This window comes from Panulirus ornatus, chromosome 8 (genome assembly GCF_036320965.1).
Source record: "Panulirus ornatus isolate Po-2019 chromosome 8, ASM3632096v1, whole genome shotgun sequence".
NCBI classification, from domain to species: domain Eukaryota; kingdom Metazoa; phylum Arthropoda; class Malacostraca; order Decapoda; family Palinuridae; genus Panulirus; species Panulirus ornatus.
The window spans coordinates 22509253-22528758 of record NC_092231.1 but is presented as its reverse complement, the minus strand read 5'-3'; the positions used below and the strand labels follow the sequence as shown (position 1 = coordinate 22528758).

Genomic DNA, 19506 nt, shown 5'->3' with positions numbered 1-19506 from the left:
ACGCTTTCATTATGTACATGATCAAACCACCTCACACAATATATTGTACTCAAACATTTCATTTTCAACGTATCCTCCCTCCTCTGTACATCCCTGTCTATAGCCCATGCCTTGCAACCATATAATATTGTTGGAACTACTATTCCTTCAAACATACCCATTTTTGCTCTCCAAGATAACATTCTCTCCCAATCTTTCTTTATTGCTCCCAGAGCCTTCACCCCCCTTCCCCACCATGTGACTCACTTCCACTTCCATGGTTACATTTGCTGCTAAATCCACTCCCAAATATCTAAAATGCTTCACTTCCTCCAATTATTCTCCATTCAAACTTACATCCCATTTAACTTATACCTCAACCCTAGTAAGCCTAATAGCCTTGTTCTTATTCACATTTACTCTCGAGTTTCTTCTTTCTCACACATTTCCAAACTCAGTGTCCAAGTTATGCAGTTTCTCACACAAATCAGCCACCAATGCTGTATCATTGGCAAACAACACCTGACTCACTTCCCAGGCTCTCTCATCCCCCGCAGACTGCATCCTCTCCCTTCTCTCCAAAACTCTTGCATTAACCTCCCTAACCACCCCATCCATAAACAAATCAACAACCATGGGGACATCACTCACACCTGCCGCAAACTGACTTTCACTGGGAACCAATTGCTTTCTTTTCTTCCTACTCATACTTGTGCCTTACATCCTTATCATATGCCTTCTCCAGATCCGTAAATGCTACATACATATTAATTTTATACTTGATTGCCGTTTTCCATGTCCACGAGTTAGCACCAGGAAACAGACAAAGAACGACCCATTCACTCATATATATATATATATATATATATATATATATATATTTTTTTTTTTTTTTTGCTTTGTCGCTGTCTCCCGCGTCTGCGAGGTAGCGCAAGGAAACAGACGAAAGAAATGGCCCAACCCAGCCCCATACACATGTATATACATACGTCCACACACGCAAATATACATACCTCCACAGCTTTCCATGGTTTACCCCAGACGCTTCACATGCCTTGATTCAATCCACTGACAGCACGTCAACCCCGGTATACCACATCGCTCCAATTCACTCTATTCCTTGCCCTCCTTTCACCCTCCTGCATGTTCAGGCCCCGATCACACAAAATCTTTTTCACTCCATCTTTCCAAATATATATATATATATATATTTTGTTTTTTTTTTTTTTGCTTTGTCGCTGTCTCCCGCGTTTGCGAGGTAGCGCAAAGAAACAGACGAAAGAAATGGCCCAACCCACCCCCATACACATGCCTTGATTCAATCCACTGACAGCACGTCAACCCCGGTATACCACATCGCTCCAATTCACTCTATTCTTTGCCCTCCTTTCACCCTCCTGCATGTTCAGGCCCCGATCACACAAAATCTTTTTCACTCCATCTTTCCACCTCCAATTTGGTCTCCCTCTTCTCCTCGTTCCCTCCACCTCCGACACATATATCCTCTTGGTCAATCTTTCCTCACTCATTCTCTCCATGTGACCAAACCATTTCAAAACACTCTCTTCTGCTCTCTCAACCACGCTCTTTTTATTTCCACACATCTCTCTTACCCTTTCGTTACTTACTCGATCAAACCACCTCACACCACACATTGTCCTCAAACATCTCATTTCCAGCACATCCATCCTCCTGCGCACAACTCTATCCATAGTCCACGCCTCGCAACCATACAACATTGTTGGAACCACTATTCCTTCAAACATACCCATTTTTGCTTTCCGAGATAATGTTCTCGACTTCCACACATTCTTCAAGGCTCCCAGGATTTTCGCCCCCTCCCCCACCCTATGATCCACTTCCGCTTCCATGGTTCCATCCACTGCCAGATCCACTCCCAGATATCTAAAACACTTCACTTCCTCCAGTTTTTCTCCATTCAAACTCACCTCCCAATTGAATTGACCCTCAACCCTACTGTACCTAATAACCTTGCTCTTATTCACATTTACTCTGAACTTTCTTCTTTCACACACTTTACCAAACTCAGTCACCAGCTTCTGCAGTTTCTCACATGAATCAGCCACCAGCGCTGTATCATCAGCGAACAACAACTGACTCACTTCCCAAGCTCTCTCATCCCCAACAGACTTCATACTTGCCCCTCTTTCCAAAACTCTTGCATTCACCTCCCTAACAACCCCATCCATAAACAAATTAAACAACCATGGAGACATCACACACCCCTGCCGCAAACCTACATTCACTGAGAACCAATCACTTTCCTCTCTTCCTACACGTACGCATGCCTTACATCCTCGATAAAAACTTTTCACTGCTTCTAACAACTTGCCTCCCGCACCATATATTCTTAATACCTTCCACAGAGCATCTCTATCAACTCTATCATATGCCTTCTCCAGATCCATAAATGCTACATACAAATCCATTCGCTTTTCTAAATATTTCTCACATACATTCTTCAAAGCAAACACCTGATCCACACATCCTCTACCACTTCTGAAACCACACTGCTCTTCCCCAATCTGATGCTCTGTACATGCTTTCACCCTCTCAATCAATACCCTCCCATATAATTTGCCAGGAATACTCAACAAACTTATACCTCTGTAATTTGAGCACTCACTCTTATCCCCTTTGCCTTTGTACAATGGCACTATGCACGCATTCCGCCAATCCTCAGGCACCTCACCATGAGTCATACATACATTAAATAACCTTACCAACCAGTCAACAATATAGTCACCCCCTTTTTTAATAAATTCCACTGCAATACCATCCAAACCTGCTGCCTTGCCGGCTTTCATCTTCCGCAAAGCTTTTACTACCTCTTCTCTGTTTACCAAATCATTTTCCCTAACCCTCGCACTTTGCACACCACCTCGACCAAAACACCCTATATCTGCCACTCTATCATCAAACACATTCAACAAACCTTCAAAATACTCACTCCATCTCCTTCTCACATCACCACTACTTGTTATCACCTCCCCATTTGCGCCCTTCACTGAAGTTCCCATTTGCTCCCTTGTCTTACGCACTTTATTTACCTCCTTCCAGAACATCTTTTTATTCTCCCTAAAATTTAATGATACTCTCTCACCCCAACTCTCATTTGCCCTTTTTTTCACCTCTTGCACCTTTCTCTTGACCTCCTGTCTCTTTCTTCTATACGTCTCCCACTCAATTTCATTTTTTCCCTGCAAAAATCGTCCAAATGCCTCTCTCTTCTCTTTCACTAATACTCTTACTTCTTCATCCCACCACTCACTACCCTTTCTAATCAACCCACCTCCCACTCTTCTCATGCCACAAGCATCTTTTGCGCAATCCATCACTGATTCCCTAAATACATCCCATTCCTCCCCCACTCCCCTTACTTCCATTGTTCTCACCTTTTTCCATTCTGTACTCAGTCTCTCCTGGTACTTCCTCACACAAGTCTCCTTCCCAAGCTCACTTACTCTCACCACCCTCTTCACCCCAACATTCACTCTTCTTTTCTGAAAACCCATACAAATCTTCACCTTAGCCTCCACAAGATAATGATCAGACATCCCTCCAGTTGCACCTCTCAGCACATTTACATCCAAAAGTCTCTCTTTCACGCGCCTGTCAATTAACACGTAATCCAATAACGCTCTCTGGCCATCTCTCCTACTTACATAAGTTTTTTTTTTTTTTTTTTTTTTTTTTTTTTATACTTTGTCGCTGTCTCCCGCGTTTGCGAGGTAGCGCAAGGAAACAGACGAAAGAAAGAAATGGCCCAACCCCCCCCCATACACATGTATATACATACGTCCACACACGCAAATATACATACCTACACAGCTTTCCATGGTTTACCCCAGACGCTTCACATGCCTTGATTCAATCCACTGACAGCACGTCAACCCCAGTATACCACATCGCTCCAATTCACTCTATTCCTTGCCCTCCTTTCACCCTCCTGCATGTTCAGGCCCCGATCACACAAAATCTTTTTCACTCCATCTTTCCACCTCCAATTTGGTCTCCCTCTTCTCCTCGTTCCCTCCACCTCCGACACATATATCCTCTTGGTCAATCTTTCCTCACTCATTCTCTCCATGTGCCCAAACCACTTCAAAACACCCTCTTCTGCTCTCTCAACCACGCTCTTTTTATTTCCACACATCTCTCTTACCCTTACGTTACTCACTCGATCAAACCACCTCACACCACACATTGTCCTCAAACATCTCATTTCCAGCACATCCATCCTCCTGCGCACAACTCTATCCATGGCTCACGCCTCGCAACCATACAACATTGTTGGAACCACTATTCCTTCAAACATACCCATTTTTGCTTTCCGAGATAATGTTCTCGACTTCCACACATTCTTCAAGGCCCCCAGAATTTTCGCCCCCTCCCCCACCCTATGATCCACTTCCGCTTCCATGGTTCCATCCGCTGCCAGATCCACTCCCAGATATCTAAAACACTTTACTTCCTCCAGTTTTTCTCCATTCAAACTCACCTCCCAATTGACTTGACCCTCAACCCTACTGTACCTAATAACCTTGCTCTTATTCACATTTACTCTTAACTTTCTTCTTCCACACACTTTACCAAACTCAGTCACCAGCTTCTGCAGTTTCTCACATGAATCAGCCACCAGCGCTGTATCATCAGCGAACAACAACTGACTCACTTCCCAAGCTCTCTCATCCCCAACAGACTTCATACTTGCCCCTCTTTCCAAAACTCTTGCATTTACCTCCCTAACAACCCCATCCATAAACAAATTAAACAACCATGGAGACATCACACACCCCTGCCGCAAACCTACATTCACTGAGAACCAATCACTTTCCTCTCTTCCTACACGTACACATGCCTTACATCCTCGATAAAAACTTTTCACTACTTCTAACAACTTGCCTCCCACACCATATATTCTTAATACCTTCCACAGAGCATATCTATCAACTCTATCATATGCCTTCTCCAGATCCATACTTACATAAGTATACTTATGTATATCTCGCTTTTTAAACCAGGTATTCCCAATCATCAGTCCTTTTTCAGCACATAAATCTACAAGCTCTTCACCATTTCCATTTACAACACTGAACACCCCATGTATACCAATTATTCCCTCAACTGCCACATTACTCACCTTTGCATTCAAATCACCTAACACTATAACCCGGTCTCGTGCATCAAAACCACTAACACACTCATTCAGCTGCTCCCAAAACACTTGCCTCTCATGATCTTTCTTCTCATGCCCAGGTGCATATGCACCAATAATCACCCATCTCTCTCCATGAACTTTCAGTTTTACCCATATTAATCGAGAATTTACTTTCTTACATTCTATCACATACTTCCACAACTCCTGTTTCAGGAGTACTGCTACTCCTTCCCTTGCTCTTGTCCTCTCACTAACCCCTGACTTTACTCCCAAGACATTCCAAAACCACTCTTCCCCTTTACCCTTGAGCTTCGTTTCACTCAGAGCCAAAACATCCAGGTTCCTTTCCTCAAACATACTACCTATCTCTCCTTTTTTTACATCTTGGTTACATCCACACACATTTAAGCACCCCAATCTGAGCCTTCAAGGAGGATGAGCACTCCCCGCGTGACTCCTTCTTCTGTTTCCCATTTTAGAAAGTTAAAAAAATATATATATATGAGTACGCACATATTCGTACCTATACATTTCAATGTATATATACAGACATATACATCTATACACATGTACATATTCATACTAGCTGCCTTCATCCATTCCCATCACCACCCCGCTGCACATCAAACCACCTCCCTCCCTTCGCGCATGCATGAGGTAGAACTAGGAAAAGACAACAAAGACCACATTCGTTGACACTCAGTTTCTAGCTGTCATGTTTAATGCACTGAAACCACAGCTCCCTTTCAACATCCAGGCCCCTCAAAATTTTCCATGGTTTACCCCAGACGCTTCACAACCCTTGGTTCAATTCGTTGACAGCACGTCAACCTCGATATTCCACATTGTTCCAATTCACTCCCCCACTGTGTGACTCACTTCCTCTTCCATGGTTCCATCAGCTGCTAAGTCCACTCCCAGATATCTAAAAGACTTCATTTCCTCCAGTTTTTCTCCATTCAAACTTACCTCCCAATTGACTTGTCCCTCAACCCTGAACTTAATGACCTTGCTCTTATTCACATTTACCCTGAACTTTCTTCTTTCACACACTTTACCAAACTCAGTCACCAGGTTCTGCAGTTTCTCACTTGAATCAGCCACCAGCACTGTATCATCAGCCAACAACAACTGACACTTCCCAAGCCCTTTCATCCACAACAGACTGCATACTTGCCCCTCTCTCCAAAACTCTTGCATTCACCTCCTTAACCACCCCATCCATAAACAGATTTAATAACCATGGAGGCATCATGGACCCCTGCAGCAAACCAACATTCACTGGGAACCTATCACTTTCTTCTCTTCCTATTCATGCAGATGCTTTACATCCTTGGTAAAAACTTTTCACTGCCTCTAGCAACTTACCTCCCACAGCATATACTCTTAAAACCTTCCACAAAGCATCTGTATCAACCCTATCATATGCCTTTTCCAGATCCATAAATGCTACATACAGATCCGTCTGTTTTTCTGAGTATTTCTTACATACATTCTTCAAAGCAAACACCAGATCCACACATCCTCTACCACTTTTGAAACCACACTGCTCTTCCCCAGTCTGTTGCTCTGTACATGCCTTTATCTTCTCAATCAATGCTTTCCCAGGAATGCTCAAAAAACATATACCTCTATAATTTGAACACTCACCCTTATCCCCTTTGCCTTAGTGCATTAATACTATGCATGCATTCCGCCAGTCCTCAGGCACCTCACCATGATCCATGCATACGTTGAATATCCATACCAACCAATTAACAGCATAGTTATTTATTTATGTTAGAGGATAGAATTGTTGGACAAGGAGATATCTGACTGTGTGGACCCCACGGTGTTGATTGGTTTCCAGGGTCAATAGCGAGGAGCCATCAGCCACCTTCTGACCTACCATTATATTCCTTACATAGGGAGGGGAAAGATGCCAATTACCACTTACATCCTTTCTCTTGCCATTATCCATAATGCAACAAAACCATGGACCTTTCCATGATTTATCCCAGACACTTCACATGGCTTGGTTCAGTCCATTGACAGTAAATTGATCCAAGTATACCCCATTGTTCTGTGCACACTTTTCATTCCCACCATGCATGTTTGATCCCAGATTGCTGAGTCTTTTTCACTCCATTCTTTCATCTTCAATATGATCCCTTTCTACTTCCCTCCACTGATGGCACATATATCCTCTTTGTTTACCTTTTCTCACTCATTCTCTCCATGTGTCCAAACCATTTCAGCACACCCTCTTCAGCTGTTTCATCCACGCTCTTTTTATTGCCACACAACTCTCTTACTCTTTTATTACTTACTTGATCGAGCCACCTTACACCACATATTGTCCTCAGACATATCATTTCCAACACATCCACTCTTCCACACAGCCTTATCTATAGCCCATGCCTCTTAGCCATATAGTATTGTTGGAACTACTGTTCCTTTAAACATACCCATTTTTGCCATCCCAGATAACTTCTCTCTTTCCACGCTTTCTTCAGCATTCCCAGAACCTTTGCTTCCTCCTGCTCCCCATGACTCACCTTTGCTTTCGTGATGCTCTTTGCTGTTGTGTCCATTCCCAAATATCTAAAACATTTCACTTCTTCCAATTTTTCTCCATTCAAACACCCCCAACTAACCTGTCTGTCAACCCTGCCAAACCTAATAACCTTGCTTTTATTCACATGTACTCACAACTTCCTCCTTTCGCACACTCTTCCAAACTCACTCACCAATGTGTGCAGTTTCTCATTTGATTCTGCGACTAGTGCTATATTATCAGTAAACATCAACTGACACACTTCCCAGTCCCTCCCTTCCCTCACAGTCTGCATACTCATCCCTCTTTCCAAGATTCTTACATTTACCTCACTCACCACCCCATTCATAAACAAATTGAATGACTATGATGAAATCACCTACCCCTGCTGCAGACCATTGTTCACTTGGACCCATTCACTCTCCTTTCTTCTTACTCTTACATATGCCTTACACCCTAGACAAAAATTTTCAGTTTTTAGCAGCTTTCCTACCACATTGTATTCTCTTAAGATCTTCCAAAAGGTATCTCTGTCACCCCTATCATATGCTTTCTCCAAGTCCATGAATGTCATATACAAATCCACCTGCTTCTATAAGTCTTTCTCACACATGCTCCTTAAGGTAAGCGCTGATCCCCACATCCTTCTGAAACTACACTCCTCCCCAATCTGATGCTCTGTACATGCCTTTACCCTCTCATATAATACCTTCCCATACAACTTTGCCAGGTATCTTAACAAATTTATACCTCTGTTCTTTGAACACTCACTTATTTCTCCCATGCCTTTATACAGTGGCACTATACATGCATTTCGCCAGTCCTCAGGTACCTCACCATAACCCATGCAAACATATATCTTTGAATGTATTCGGCATGTAGAATAGATGATAACGGTCTACGTCTGGGTGTAGAATGCTCAGACCCAGTCATATTGCGCAGCAGGCTGGCATGCATTGGACCACAAGGCATACCAGCAGGGATTTCAGGATTTAGTAATGCTGAAACAAATAGCATTAGTGCCAGAGACTTCTCCAGCTATACCAAACTCTTTAATTGACACTTTTGGGTTTTAGACCCTCTCTGATTTTTTATAGTAACCCCAGCCTCAAAGGCATGGGTTCTAGAATTCACACAGGTTTTCTTAAACTTGTCTGCAAGCAAAAGTTTGGTGGATGCCCAATAGGTGACCATATAGTATTTAACATTTGTCATACTCAAGATAGCACTGGATATCCTGGAAAGCCTTTCAGTCCTTCAATGAAGACTTTTATGTTTCAGACATGACTAATACCTTATGTTTAGAGTTCTCTAGTTTTTTCACACAAGAACAAGCTGATAACACTTTTGTCTGATATAAATTATGAGTGTTTTCTTGAGAAACAACTGTCTCTGGATTTTGGTTTACCATAATTTGTTGGGATAAACTTCTCTGGTACATCTTTCTGAAGAGATTGGTTGCTCTTCACCATTACTCAGAGTTCCTAGCATTTTACAATCTAATGGTTTCAAAGTCTTTTATGAAAATTCTTTTTCCTCTCAGGCTAGAGAAGGAGAGCTGTTGAGTTACATGCTGTGTGTAGACTGAAGAATCTTTTTCTTTTTGATTACAATCTCTTATAGGTTAAGATAAACCTAAAACCTAAATTCTTGGTTTAAGAATAAAATTTCAGTATTAGATTTAGAAATAGACCACTTTTTGTCAAATCATGGAAGACTTCACCAAGAGTGCCTCATGCCATATGCCCAGATGAATTTCTTATACTTTTGGGGTTTCTCTTGATATTATTTAGGGTAGTGTTTGTAAACCATGGAACCTTGAAACCTCTTTTGACATGGGATATCTCTATGGGGATTAAAAGACTTATTTTATTGGCTCAGCCCGGGCTTTTATGCTAGAGCACATAATGATGGAAGTTGGACCTCACCTTAGCCTTCCTCAGAAGCCTTTTGTTAAAGAAAATAAATGAAAAGGGTTTTTAACAGTTATTTATCATTATGGATGTACCTTGTTTGGCTCTAGGGATTCCACCTTCTGGAGAGATACATTCCAATGTGCCCAATACCTTTGAAGGTATTGATTTTGCCTTTTTTCGTATATTCTTATCTGAAAGTTTTTCTCTAAATCCTTTTCCTTCATGCTATTATGTTTTTCATATTTTCTTTTTATCAAAGTTTTTCTCTAAGCCCTTTTCCTTCATGTTAGTATGCCTTAATGTTCATGGGTCACTGCAGAAGAGAGAAATGTAGGTTTTGTTATATGAAAGAGTCTTGTATGCATATTTTTTCCTGGATACTTAATCCTGCCCTGCCATCCCTGGTATTTTTTTTTTCCATCCACCAGAAAGACCGAGAAATAGAAGGTCCTAACCCTTGATTTTTCAAAGAAATGTAATATAGAAAATCTTATGCTCATTAGACACTGCTAAGGAGAGAAAGGGTTTTTCAGGTATTGGTACCTACAATTTTTGGAACATTATGCATAGGAATGGATAACTAATGAAGTATATTCTTCCACAGAATGCATACATCTTCTATTGGCACATGGAGCTCCAGTTAAAGTGAAAAATTTGAATGGATGGAGTCCTTTAGCAGAAGCCATCAGTTTTGGTGACAGACAAACTAGTAAGTTTGATAATGTGATAGACTGGAGCTGTACTTTTGCTTTTTTATATCATATAAAACTTACTGTAGTACATATTGTAACAAGTTTGAACCATAGTAGGGAAAATCAAACAAACAGTGTTTGAATACCTCTAGAATTGCTGTTTTAAAGAAGAGAAAGTGTATTAACATAATGAATTATTCTTTGTTTACAGCATAGAAATGATAATTGTACATTTTTCAAGGGTTGCTGCCACCTTTCTGTAATCGAAAAGTAAACAAAATTAAATTGTATCATTTTATTGAAAGTGGTAGATTTTATGTATAGTCATTTTTAGGATGGGTGTTGATTTAGTAAACTTCCATTTAAATGAACTAATTGGCAGTAAAGGTGGTCTCTCGGAAGCCAAATTCTGTTATATCCTGAAGTATACCAAGGAACATTATGTACTGAAGTATTTATAATGGATGCCCACCATATTCCTCTGAGACTGGAGGTGTTCAGGGAGTAGCAATGACTACTCTGAATCAAAAGGAATAGCTTCAGGGTCACATGGGGCTTGCATGAGGTGCAAGCTACTCTCCCCACACTCATGATACTCAATAATCATCAGCTTTTCAGCAATCATGAGGTGTTTCTTGGATCTCTTAACAGAAATAACACTGAGAGTGATCTTATGTCACAGTTTGCTACAGAAAGACAGGCATTTGTGAAAGACAGGCCCTTTGTACCATAAAAAACACTGCATTTGCGTGAAAACACGGGCACCAAGTATACTTATGTGTCAACCGAGCAGATGCTCATCGCAGACTTGCATGCAGTGAACAAGCTCCAGCTTGTTTTGTTCTCAAATTTATGTTTAGATTATCTTTGCAGCTATAAGTACACAAAAGATGATACTGCACCATTGAGTTTTTGTAAATCAGTGTAAAGTATGTGCATGTGTGGAGAGGACATTTTTATGTTAGTAAAATAAAGAAAAAATGCACAGAGGTGATGTGCAGCTGGCTGCCACATATCCTCCTGACACCCAGTGTCTTGGACTGAGGTTGGGAACTAACAAACTATCCCAGTACATCTCAAACTCAATCCAATGAGTCCTTGACTTACCAGAATAAATTTCCAGTGTAATTGACTTTTATGGAAATAATCATTAGATCCCAAACTTGATATCAACCATTGGGGGTCTGAAGTGTTCATCAGAAGCAAATTTCTTATACATTCCTTCCTTTCATCTTAGGGTTGAAGGATATAGAAAGGCCTGTTTGGAGTTTGGTGTGATCTTGAAACATGTATGAGAACATTTTCTTGCCATAGTATATGTTAATAGATTAAATTTGCAGACTTTCCACTCTCACTGGTACTGACCACTGATCCTGGACCTGAATTTTACAAACACATTTCATTTAATCCATTCACTGTGACCTGCTGAATGTAGAGGGATTTTTAAGTAGAGGTCTGAATATTTTGTATTTTGACAATGGAAATTGGTACAGTACTTATCTATGAATAGGAAAAAATAAACCACACACACACACACACACACACACACACACACACACACACACACACACACACACACACACACACACACACATATATCTTTTAATATTATATTAGATCTCCTTTTCCCGCATTAGTGAGGTAGCCCCAGGAAACAGAAGAAAGTCCCATCCACTCATATATACACATATACATACATGCATATATAGAGAATGATTTGGTGAACAGAGAAGAGGTAGTAAAAGCTTTGCGGAAGATGAAAGCTGGCAAGGCAGTGGGTTTGGATGGACTTGCAGTGGAATTTATTAAATAACGTTGGTGACTGTGTTGTTGACTGGTTGGTAAGGATATTTAATGTATGTATGACTCATGGTGAGGTGCATGAGGATTGGTGGAATGCATGTATAGTGCCATTGTACAAATGTAAAGGGGATAAAGGTGAGTGTTCAAATTACAGAGGTATAAGTTTGTTGAGTATTCCTGGGAAATTATATGGAGAGGGTATTGATTGAGAGGGTGAAGGAATATACAGAGCATCAGATTGGGGAAGAGCATTGTGGTTTCAGAAGTGGTAGAGGATATGTGGATCAGGTGTTTGCTTTGAAGAATGTATGTGAGAAATACTTAGAAAAGCAAATGGCTTTGTAGGTAGCATTTATGGATCTGGAGAAGGCATATGATAGAGTTGATAGAGATGCTCTGTGGAAGGTATTAAGAATATATGGTGTGAGAGGCAAGTTGTTAGAAGCAGTGAAAAGTTTTTATTGAGGATGTAAGGCATATGTACGAGTAGGAAGAGAGGAAAGTGATTGGATCTCAGTGAATGTCAGTTTGTGGCAGGGGTGCGTGATGTCCCCATGGTTGTTTAATTTGTTTATGGATGGGGTTGTTAGGGAGGTGAATGCAAAAGTTTTGGAAAGAGGGGCAAGTATGCAGTCTGTTGTGGATGAGAGGGCTTGGGAAGTGAGTCAGTTGTTGTTTGCTGATGATACAGCGTGTTGGCTGATTCAGGTGGGAAACTGCAGAAGTTGGTGACTGAGTTTGGTGAAGTGTGTGAAAGAAGAGAGCTGAGAGTAAATGTGAATAAGAGCAAGGTTAATTATTAGGTACACAAGGGTTGAGGGACAAGTCAACTGGGAGGTAAGTTTGAATGGAGAAAAACTGGAGGAAGTGAAGTTTTTCAGATATCTGGGAGTGGATTTGGCAGCGGATGGAACCATGGAAGCAGAAGGGAATCACAGGATGGGGGAGGGGGCGAAAGTTCAGGGAGCATTGAAAAATGTGTGGAAGGCGAGAACATTATCTCAGAAAGCAAAAATGGATATGTTTGAAGGAATAGTGGTTCCAACAATGTTATATGGTTGCGAGGTGTGGGCTGTAGATAGAGTTGTGCGGAGGAGGGTGGATGTGCTGGAGATGAGATGTTTGAGGATAATATGTGGTGTGAAGTGGTTTGATTGAGTAAGTAATGAAAGGTTAAGAGAGATGTGTGGTAATGAAAAGAGCATGGTTGAGAGAGCAGAAGAGGGTGTATTGAAATGGTTTGGTCACATGGAGAGAATGAGTGAGGAAAGATTGACCAAGAGGATAAATGTGTCAAAGGTGGAAGGAACGAGGAGAAGTGGGAGACCAAATTGGAGGTGGAAGGATGGAATGAAAAAGATTTTTAGCAATCAGGGTCTGAACATGCAGGAGGGAGAAAGCTGTGCAAGGAATAGAGTGAATTGGAACGATGTGGTATACCTAGGTGGACATACTGTCAATGGATTGAACCAGTACATGTGAAGCATCAGGGGTAAACCATGGAATGTTTTGTGGGGCCTGGATGTGGAAAGGGAGCTGTGGTTTCGGTGCATTATACATGACAGGTAGAGACTGAGTGTGAACGAATGTGGCCTTTGTTGTCCTTTCCTAGTGCTACCTCGCGCACGTGTGGGGGAGGGGTGTTGTCATATTGTGTGTGGTGGGGTGGAGACGGGAGTGAATAAAGGCATCAGGTATGAGTTATGTGCATGTGTATATATGTATATGTCTGTGTATGTGTATATATATGTATACATTGAAATGTATACTTATGTATATGTATGTGTGTGGACGTGTATGTATGTACATGTGTATGTGGGTGGGTTGGGCCATTCTTTTGTGTGTTTCCTTGCGCTACCTCGCTAAAGCGGGAGACATCGACAAAGTATAATAAATAGAATAAATAAATAAACATATATGGATATTTCATACATGTTTGCCACTTTCTGCATTATTGAGGTAGCGTTAAGAACAGAGGAATGAACTGTAGAGGGAATATCCTCACTTGGCCCCCTTCTACAACATGCAGGAAATACGTGGGAAGTTTGGAAAAGTGTGTGAAAGGAGAAAGTTAAGAGTAAATGTGAATAAGAGCAAGGTTATTAGGTTCAGTAGGGCTGAGGAACAAGTTGATTGGGATGTAAGTTTGAATGGAGAAAAATTGGAGGAAGTGAAGTGTTTTAGATATCTGAGAGTGGACTTAGGAGCGGATGGAACCATGGAAGCAGAAGTGAGTCACTGGGTGGGGGAGGGGGCAATGATTCTGGGAGTGATGAAAAATGTGTGGAAGGAGAGAACGTTATCTCAGAAAGCAAAAATCGGTATGGTTGAAGGAATAGTAGTTCCAATAGTTTTATATGGTTGCGAGGCATGGGCTATAGATAGGGTTGTACAGAGGAGAGTGGATGTGTTGGAAATGAGATGTTTGAGGACAATATGTGGTGTGAGGTGGTTTGATCGAGTAACTAATATAAAGGTAAGAGAGATGTGTGGAAATAAAAAGAGTATGGTTGAGACAGCAGAAGAGGGTGTGCTGAAATGGTTTGGACATATGGAGAGAATGAGTGAGGAAAGATTGACAAAGAGGATGTATGTTTTACAGGTGGAGGGAACAAGAAGCAGGAAACCAAATTGGAAGTGGAAGGATGGAGTGAAAAAGCAATCAGGGCCTGAACATGCAAAAGGGTGAGAAGCAAGGAAGGAAGCAAGGAAGAGAATGAATTGGAACATTGTGGTATACCAGGGTTGATGTGCTGTCAGTGGACTAAACCAGAGCATGTAAAGCATCTAGCGTAATCCATGGAAAGGTCCTTGGGGCCTGGATGTGGATGGGGAACTGTGGTTTTGGTGAATTACACATGACAGCTAGAGACTGAATGTGAACAATTCTGGCCTTTTTGTCTGTATTCCTGATGCTGCCTTGCTGAAGCAAGGGATAGCGATGCTGTTTTCCTGTGGGATGGGGTAGTGACAGGAATGGATGAAGGCAAGCAAGTATGAATATGTACATGTGTATGTATGTAATATCTGCACATGTGTATGTATGTATGTGTAGGAAATGATTTCCTTGTCTCTTCTTTTTCCCTTTCGTTATCTGTTCTGTATTTCAGTTAAACCCTAACCTTGATGTGTACTTTTGTCCATGACTGGAGCCTCCATTTTAAGAAAATAGTTTAATTTGTTTGTGGATGGGGTGATGAGGGATGTAAGTTGCATAAGGGAGTAGGAGAGCATGGCAAGTGAATCATTTGCTGTTTTTAGATGACATGACTTTGGTAACAAATTCAGTTTAGGAACCTCAGAAACTGGATGCAGAGATTGTGATAGTGTGTGAAAGGAGAGATATGAGAATGAATGTGGACAAAATAAGGTAAAGAGGTGCTGCAGAGATGAAACATAATGGTTTGAGTAAGTCTGAATGGAGTTCTTAAGGTATATGAAAGTGGACTTGATATTGTAGGGAACCACAGAGACTGAAGTGCATTACATATGGGAAAGGGGCAAAGTTCTTGGATGCATAGAGGAGGGTGTGTGAGGAGAGGTCAGTATGTTTTAGGGCATGGTTGAGATTTTATAAATTTGCAGTTGTATTTTGAGAGAATTATAGATTTGATTCCCAATTCAAGAGTTAGATGGATTTTTCTTCCCCTTTGATTTAATTAAGGGTTGTGGTCTATACTTTCAAGTGCTTTTCAAATACATTGTTTTGCATTTAAAGCAAGGGGTTTTACATAGTTTTCTAAAGAGAGTGGCTCACACAGAATCATAGATTTACTGTGGTCACCTCACATATGCCTACACATACTAGTAGATCATTGTGCACCTACTCCATTATCATTTGAGCTCATCTTTTGTCTTTCCTGACACTTAAAACCATAATATTTTTCATATTGATTAAATTTTTTGTCCTTTTCCCATTGATTGTTATCATATGCCCAGAGTATATGACATTTGTATGGTGTGATACCTTATAATTTTTTTTAGTTTCAGTGTTGTTACGAAAATTAAAGCAGCAATCCCGAGAACATATGGAAACTCGGAGACCTGACTTAGTGCGAGCTCTTTCTCATATGGGTGATTTTTATATGGAACTCAAATGGGATTTTCAGAGTTGGGGTAAGTACACCCAGTTCACAGTGTATAAAAAGCATTATATATTGCTCCTAATTTGACAGTTTCTTATTTTAAGATAACCCAGAAAAGTAAAAGAATGAATCTGTTTATTAAGATTTGACGATGATGATAGTGATTTAAGTAATATTGTAAATGTTTTTTGAGCTTTATTTCTGTGTTGAATAAGAGAAAAAGGACGAAATCAGACTTGACCCTCAGACTGCGAAGAATCAGCGAAATGGTATGCTTGAAAGATGATAAGTAGAGTAGCAAAGTTTAAAGCTTTTGGCAGCGGTGTTTTAACTTCCCATCTGATGTTTGGTGCTATCTTTATCCATAGGTGTCACTAACAAATTTACAAATTAGCTACAAAATATATCACAGGTCATAGTCACCTGTAAATCATCAAAGATGATGTAATTATGTCATCAGGGCAAGAAGCCAGACTTATACAACAGCTATTGTAATCTCATATAAAATTGCAATAGTTGAAAAATTCTCTAGTGTTAGTGTTTTTGTTTTCGTAGCTCAGTTATTTTTTTATTTATTCATGTTGAAAAGTTGCCTGTGTGTAAAGGATGTGTAATACATAAACATTGCATATGTATACAGGTACACCACCGAATATCTGGCAACTGATGGTTTGGCACCTCCTTTAGTCTGGACAGAATTATGTGAGGAACTTGAAATTACCACGGCCACCAGACTAGTTTACTTGGCGGCCACAGATGGTGTTGTGTGTAGGGCATGCTTATTTACATTCTTTACACTGCACTTTTTGGTGGTGATACCGCAATTCTGCGAGATTCTTAGCTTATTTTGCTTAAATTTAACCTTAGCTATGGCTTCTAAGACATATGAGAGTGTCAGTCATGGTGTCAAATGTAAACACCATTCCATATCGATCCAAGGTAAAGTAGAACTGTTGAAAAAGTAGACCATGGTGCTTCAGTGCATAAGCTGTGTGATGAAGTGGACTTGTCAGGTAGCATGATAATGGACCAGGCTAAGCTGTTCCATAAAGAACTTAAATTACTACATGAGCGTGACTATAGAGAAGGATGGTTCAAAGATTCAAGAAGCATCATGGAATTTCTGTGAATAAAGTGTGCCGAGAAAAGCAGTCTGCAAACCATGAAGGAGCTACCGAGTATGTGGATGAATTTGCAAAACTCGTAGCTGACGAGCACCTCACTCCTGAGCAGGTGTATAAGTACCTGTATTTCATTCATTTATTTAATTTACTTTTGATATTTGTTTAATCTAAATTTTTTGCTGTTCATGCTATACTTAAGACACATGGGAGATGTATAATTAGTGGGTTAGAGGTGTGTTGATGAATTATTATTACTTGACCAAAGTTGGTCCAGCATAATGGTTAATCCGGCAGTGCTTTGGAACCAAGAGTGCTGGAAAATCGGTGGTATACATATGCCTTGGTTCAGTCCATTGACAGCATGTCAACCCTGGTATATGACATCGTTCCAGTTCACTCTATTCCTTGCACGCCTTTCACCCTCCTGTATGTTCAGGCCCTGATCACTTAAAATCTTTTTCACTCTATCCTTCCACCTCCAATTCGGTCTCCCTCTTCTCCTTGTTCCTTCCACCTCTGACACATTTATCCTTTGTCAATCTTTCCTCACTCATTCTTTCCATGTGACCAAACCATTTCAATACAGAAGAGGGTGCATTGAAATGGTTTGTCACATGGAGAGAATGAGTGAGGAAAGATTGACACATAGGATATATGTGTCAGAGGTGGAGGGAACAAGGAGAAGTGGGAGACCAAATTGGAGGTGAAATGATGGAGTGAAAAAGATTTTGAGCGATCGGGGCCTGAACATACAGGAGGTTAAAAGGCATGCAAGGAATAGAGTGAATTGGAACAATGTGGTATACCGGGGTCGACGTTCTGTCAATGGATTGAATCAGGGCATATGAAGCGTCTGGGGTAAACCATGGAAAGTGTTGTGGGGCCTGGATGTGGAAAGGGAGCTGTGGTTTTGGTGCATTACACATGACATCTAGAGAGTGAGTATGAACGAATGTGGCCTTTGTTGTCTTTTCCTAGCGCTGCCTCATGCGCACGCAGGGGGATGGGGGTGCCATTTCATGTGTGGCGTGGTGGTGGCGGGAATAGATGAAGGCAGCATGTATGAATATGTACATGTGTATATATGAATATGTCTGTATTTATATGTATGTTTATGATGAAATGTATTGGTATGTATATGTACGTGTGTGGGCGTTTATGTATATACATGTGTATGTGGGTGGATTGGGCCATTCTTTTGTCTGTTGCCTTGCACTACCTCACTAACGTGGGAGACAGCAATTACGATTAATGGAAAAAAATATGGTATGGGAGATAAGTTGCTAGAAGCAGTGAAAAGTTTTTACCAAGGATGTACGGCATGTGTACAAGTAGGAAGAGAGGAAAGTGATTGGTTCCCAGTGAATGTTGGTTTGCAGCTAGGGTGTGTGATGTCTCCATGGTTGTTTAATTTGTTTATGGATGGGGTGGTTAGGGAGGTGAATGCAAGAGTTTTGGACAGAGGGGCAAGTATACAGTCTGTTGTGGATGAGAGAGCTTGGGAAGTGAGTCAGTTGTTGTTCGCTGATGATGCAGCACTGGTGGCTGATTCGGGTGAGAAACTGCAGAAGTTGGTGACTGAGTTTGGTAAAGTGTGTGAAAGAACACTGAGGGTAAAAGTGAATAAGAGCAAGGCTATTTAATTCAGCGGGGTTGAGGGACAAGACAACTTTTCACTGCTTCTAGCAACTTACTTCCCACACCATATACTGTTAATACAGAGCATCTATCAACTCTATCATATGCCTTCTCCAGATCCATAAATGCTACATACAAATCCATTTGTTTTTCTAAATATTTCTTTCATACATTCTTCAAAGCAAACACCTGATCCACTCATTGTCCACCACTTCTGAAAACCACACTGCTCTTCCCCAATCTGATACTCAGTACATGCCTTCGCTTCTCACTCAGTACCTTCCCATATAATTTCCCGGGAATATTCAACAAACTTACACCTCTGTAATTTGAACACTCACCTTTATCTCCTTTGCCTTTGTACAATGGCACTATGCATGCATTCCGCCATTCCTCAGGCACTTCACCATGAACCATACATACATTGAATATCCTCACCAACCAGTCAACAAGACAGTCGCCCCCTTTTTTGATAAATTCCATTGCAATACCATCCAAGCCCATCGCCTTGCCAGTTTTCATCTACCGCAATGTTTTCACTACCTCTTCTC

At 40.9% G+C, this 19506-nt stretch overlaps 1 protein-coding gene across 2 annotated transcripts in view; it reads left to right on the top strand.

The window, feature by feature from the left end:
- LOC139749871 (ankyrin repeat domain-containing protein 13C) overlaps positions 1-19506 on the top strand; it is a 257041-nt gene that overhangs the window by 101814 nt on the left and 135721 nt on the right. For both annotated transcript variants that reach the window (XM_071664226.1, XM_071664227.1), the window contains exons 3-4: positions 10218-10322; positions 16093-16224. In XM_071664226.1, coding sequence (XP_071520327.1) covers positions 10218-10322; positions 16093-16224 — 237 coding nt within the window. The remainder of the gene's footprint in view (positions 1-10217; positions 10323-16092; positions 16225-19506) is intronic.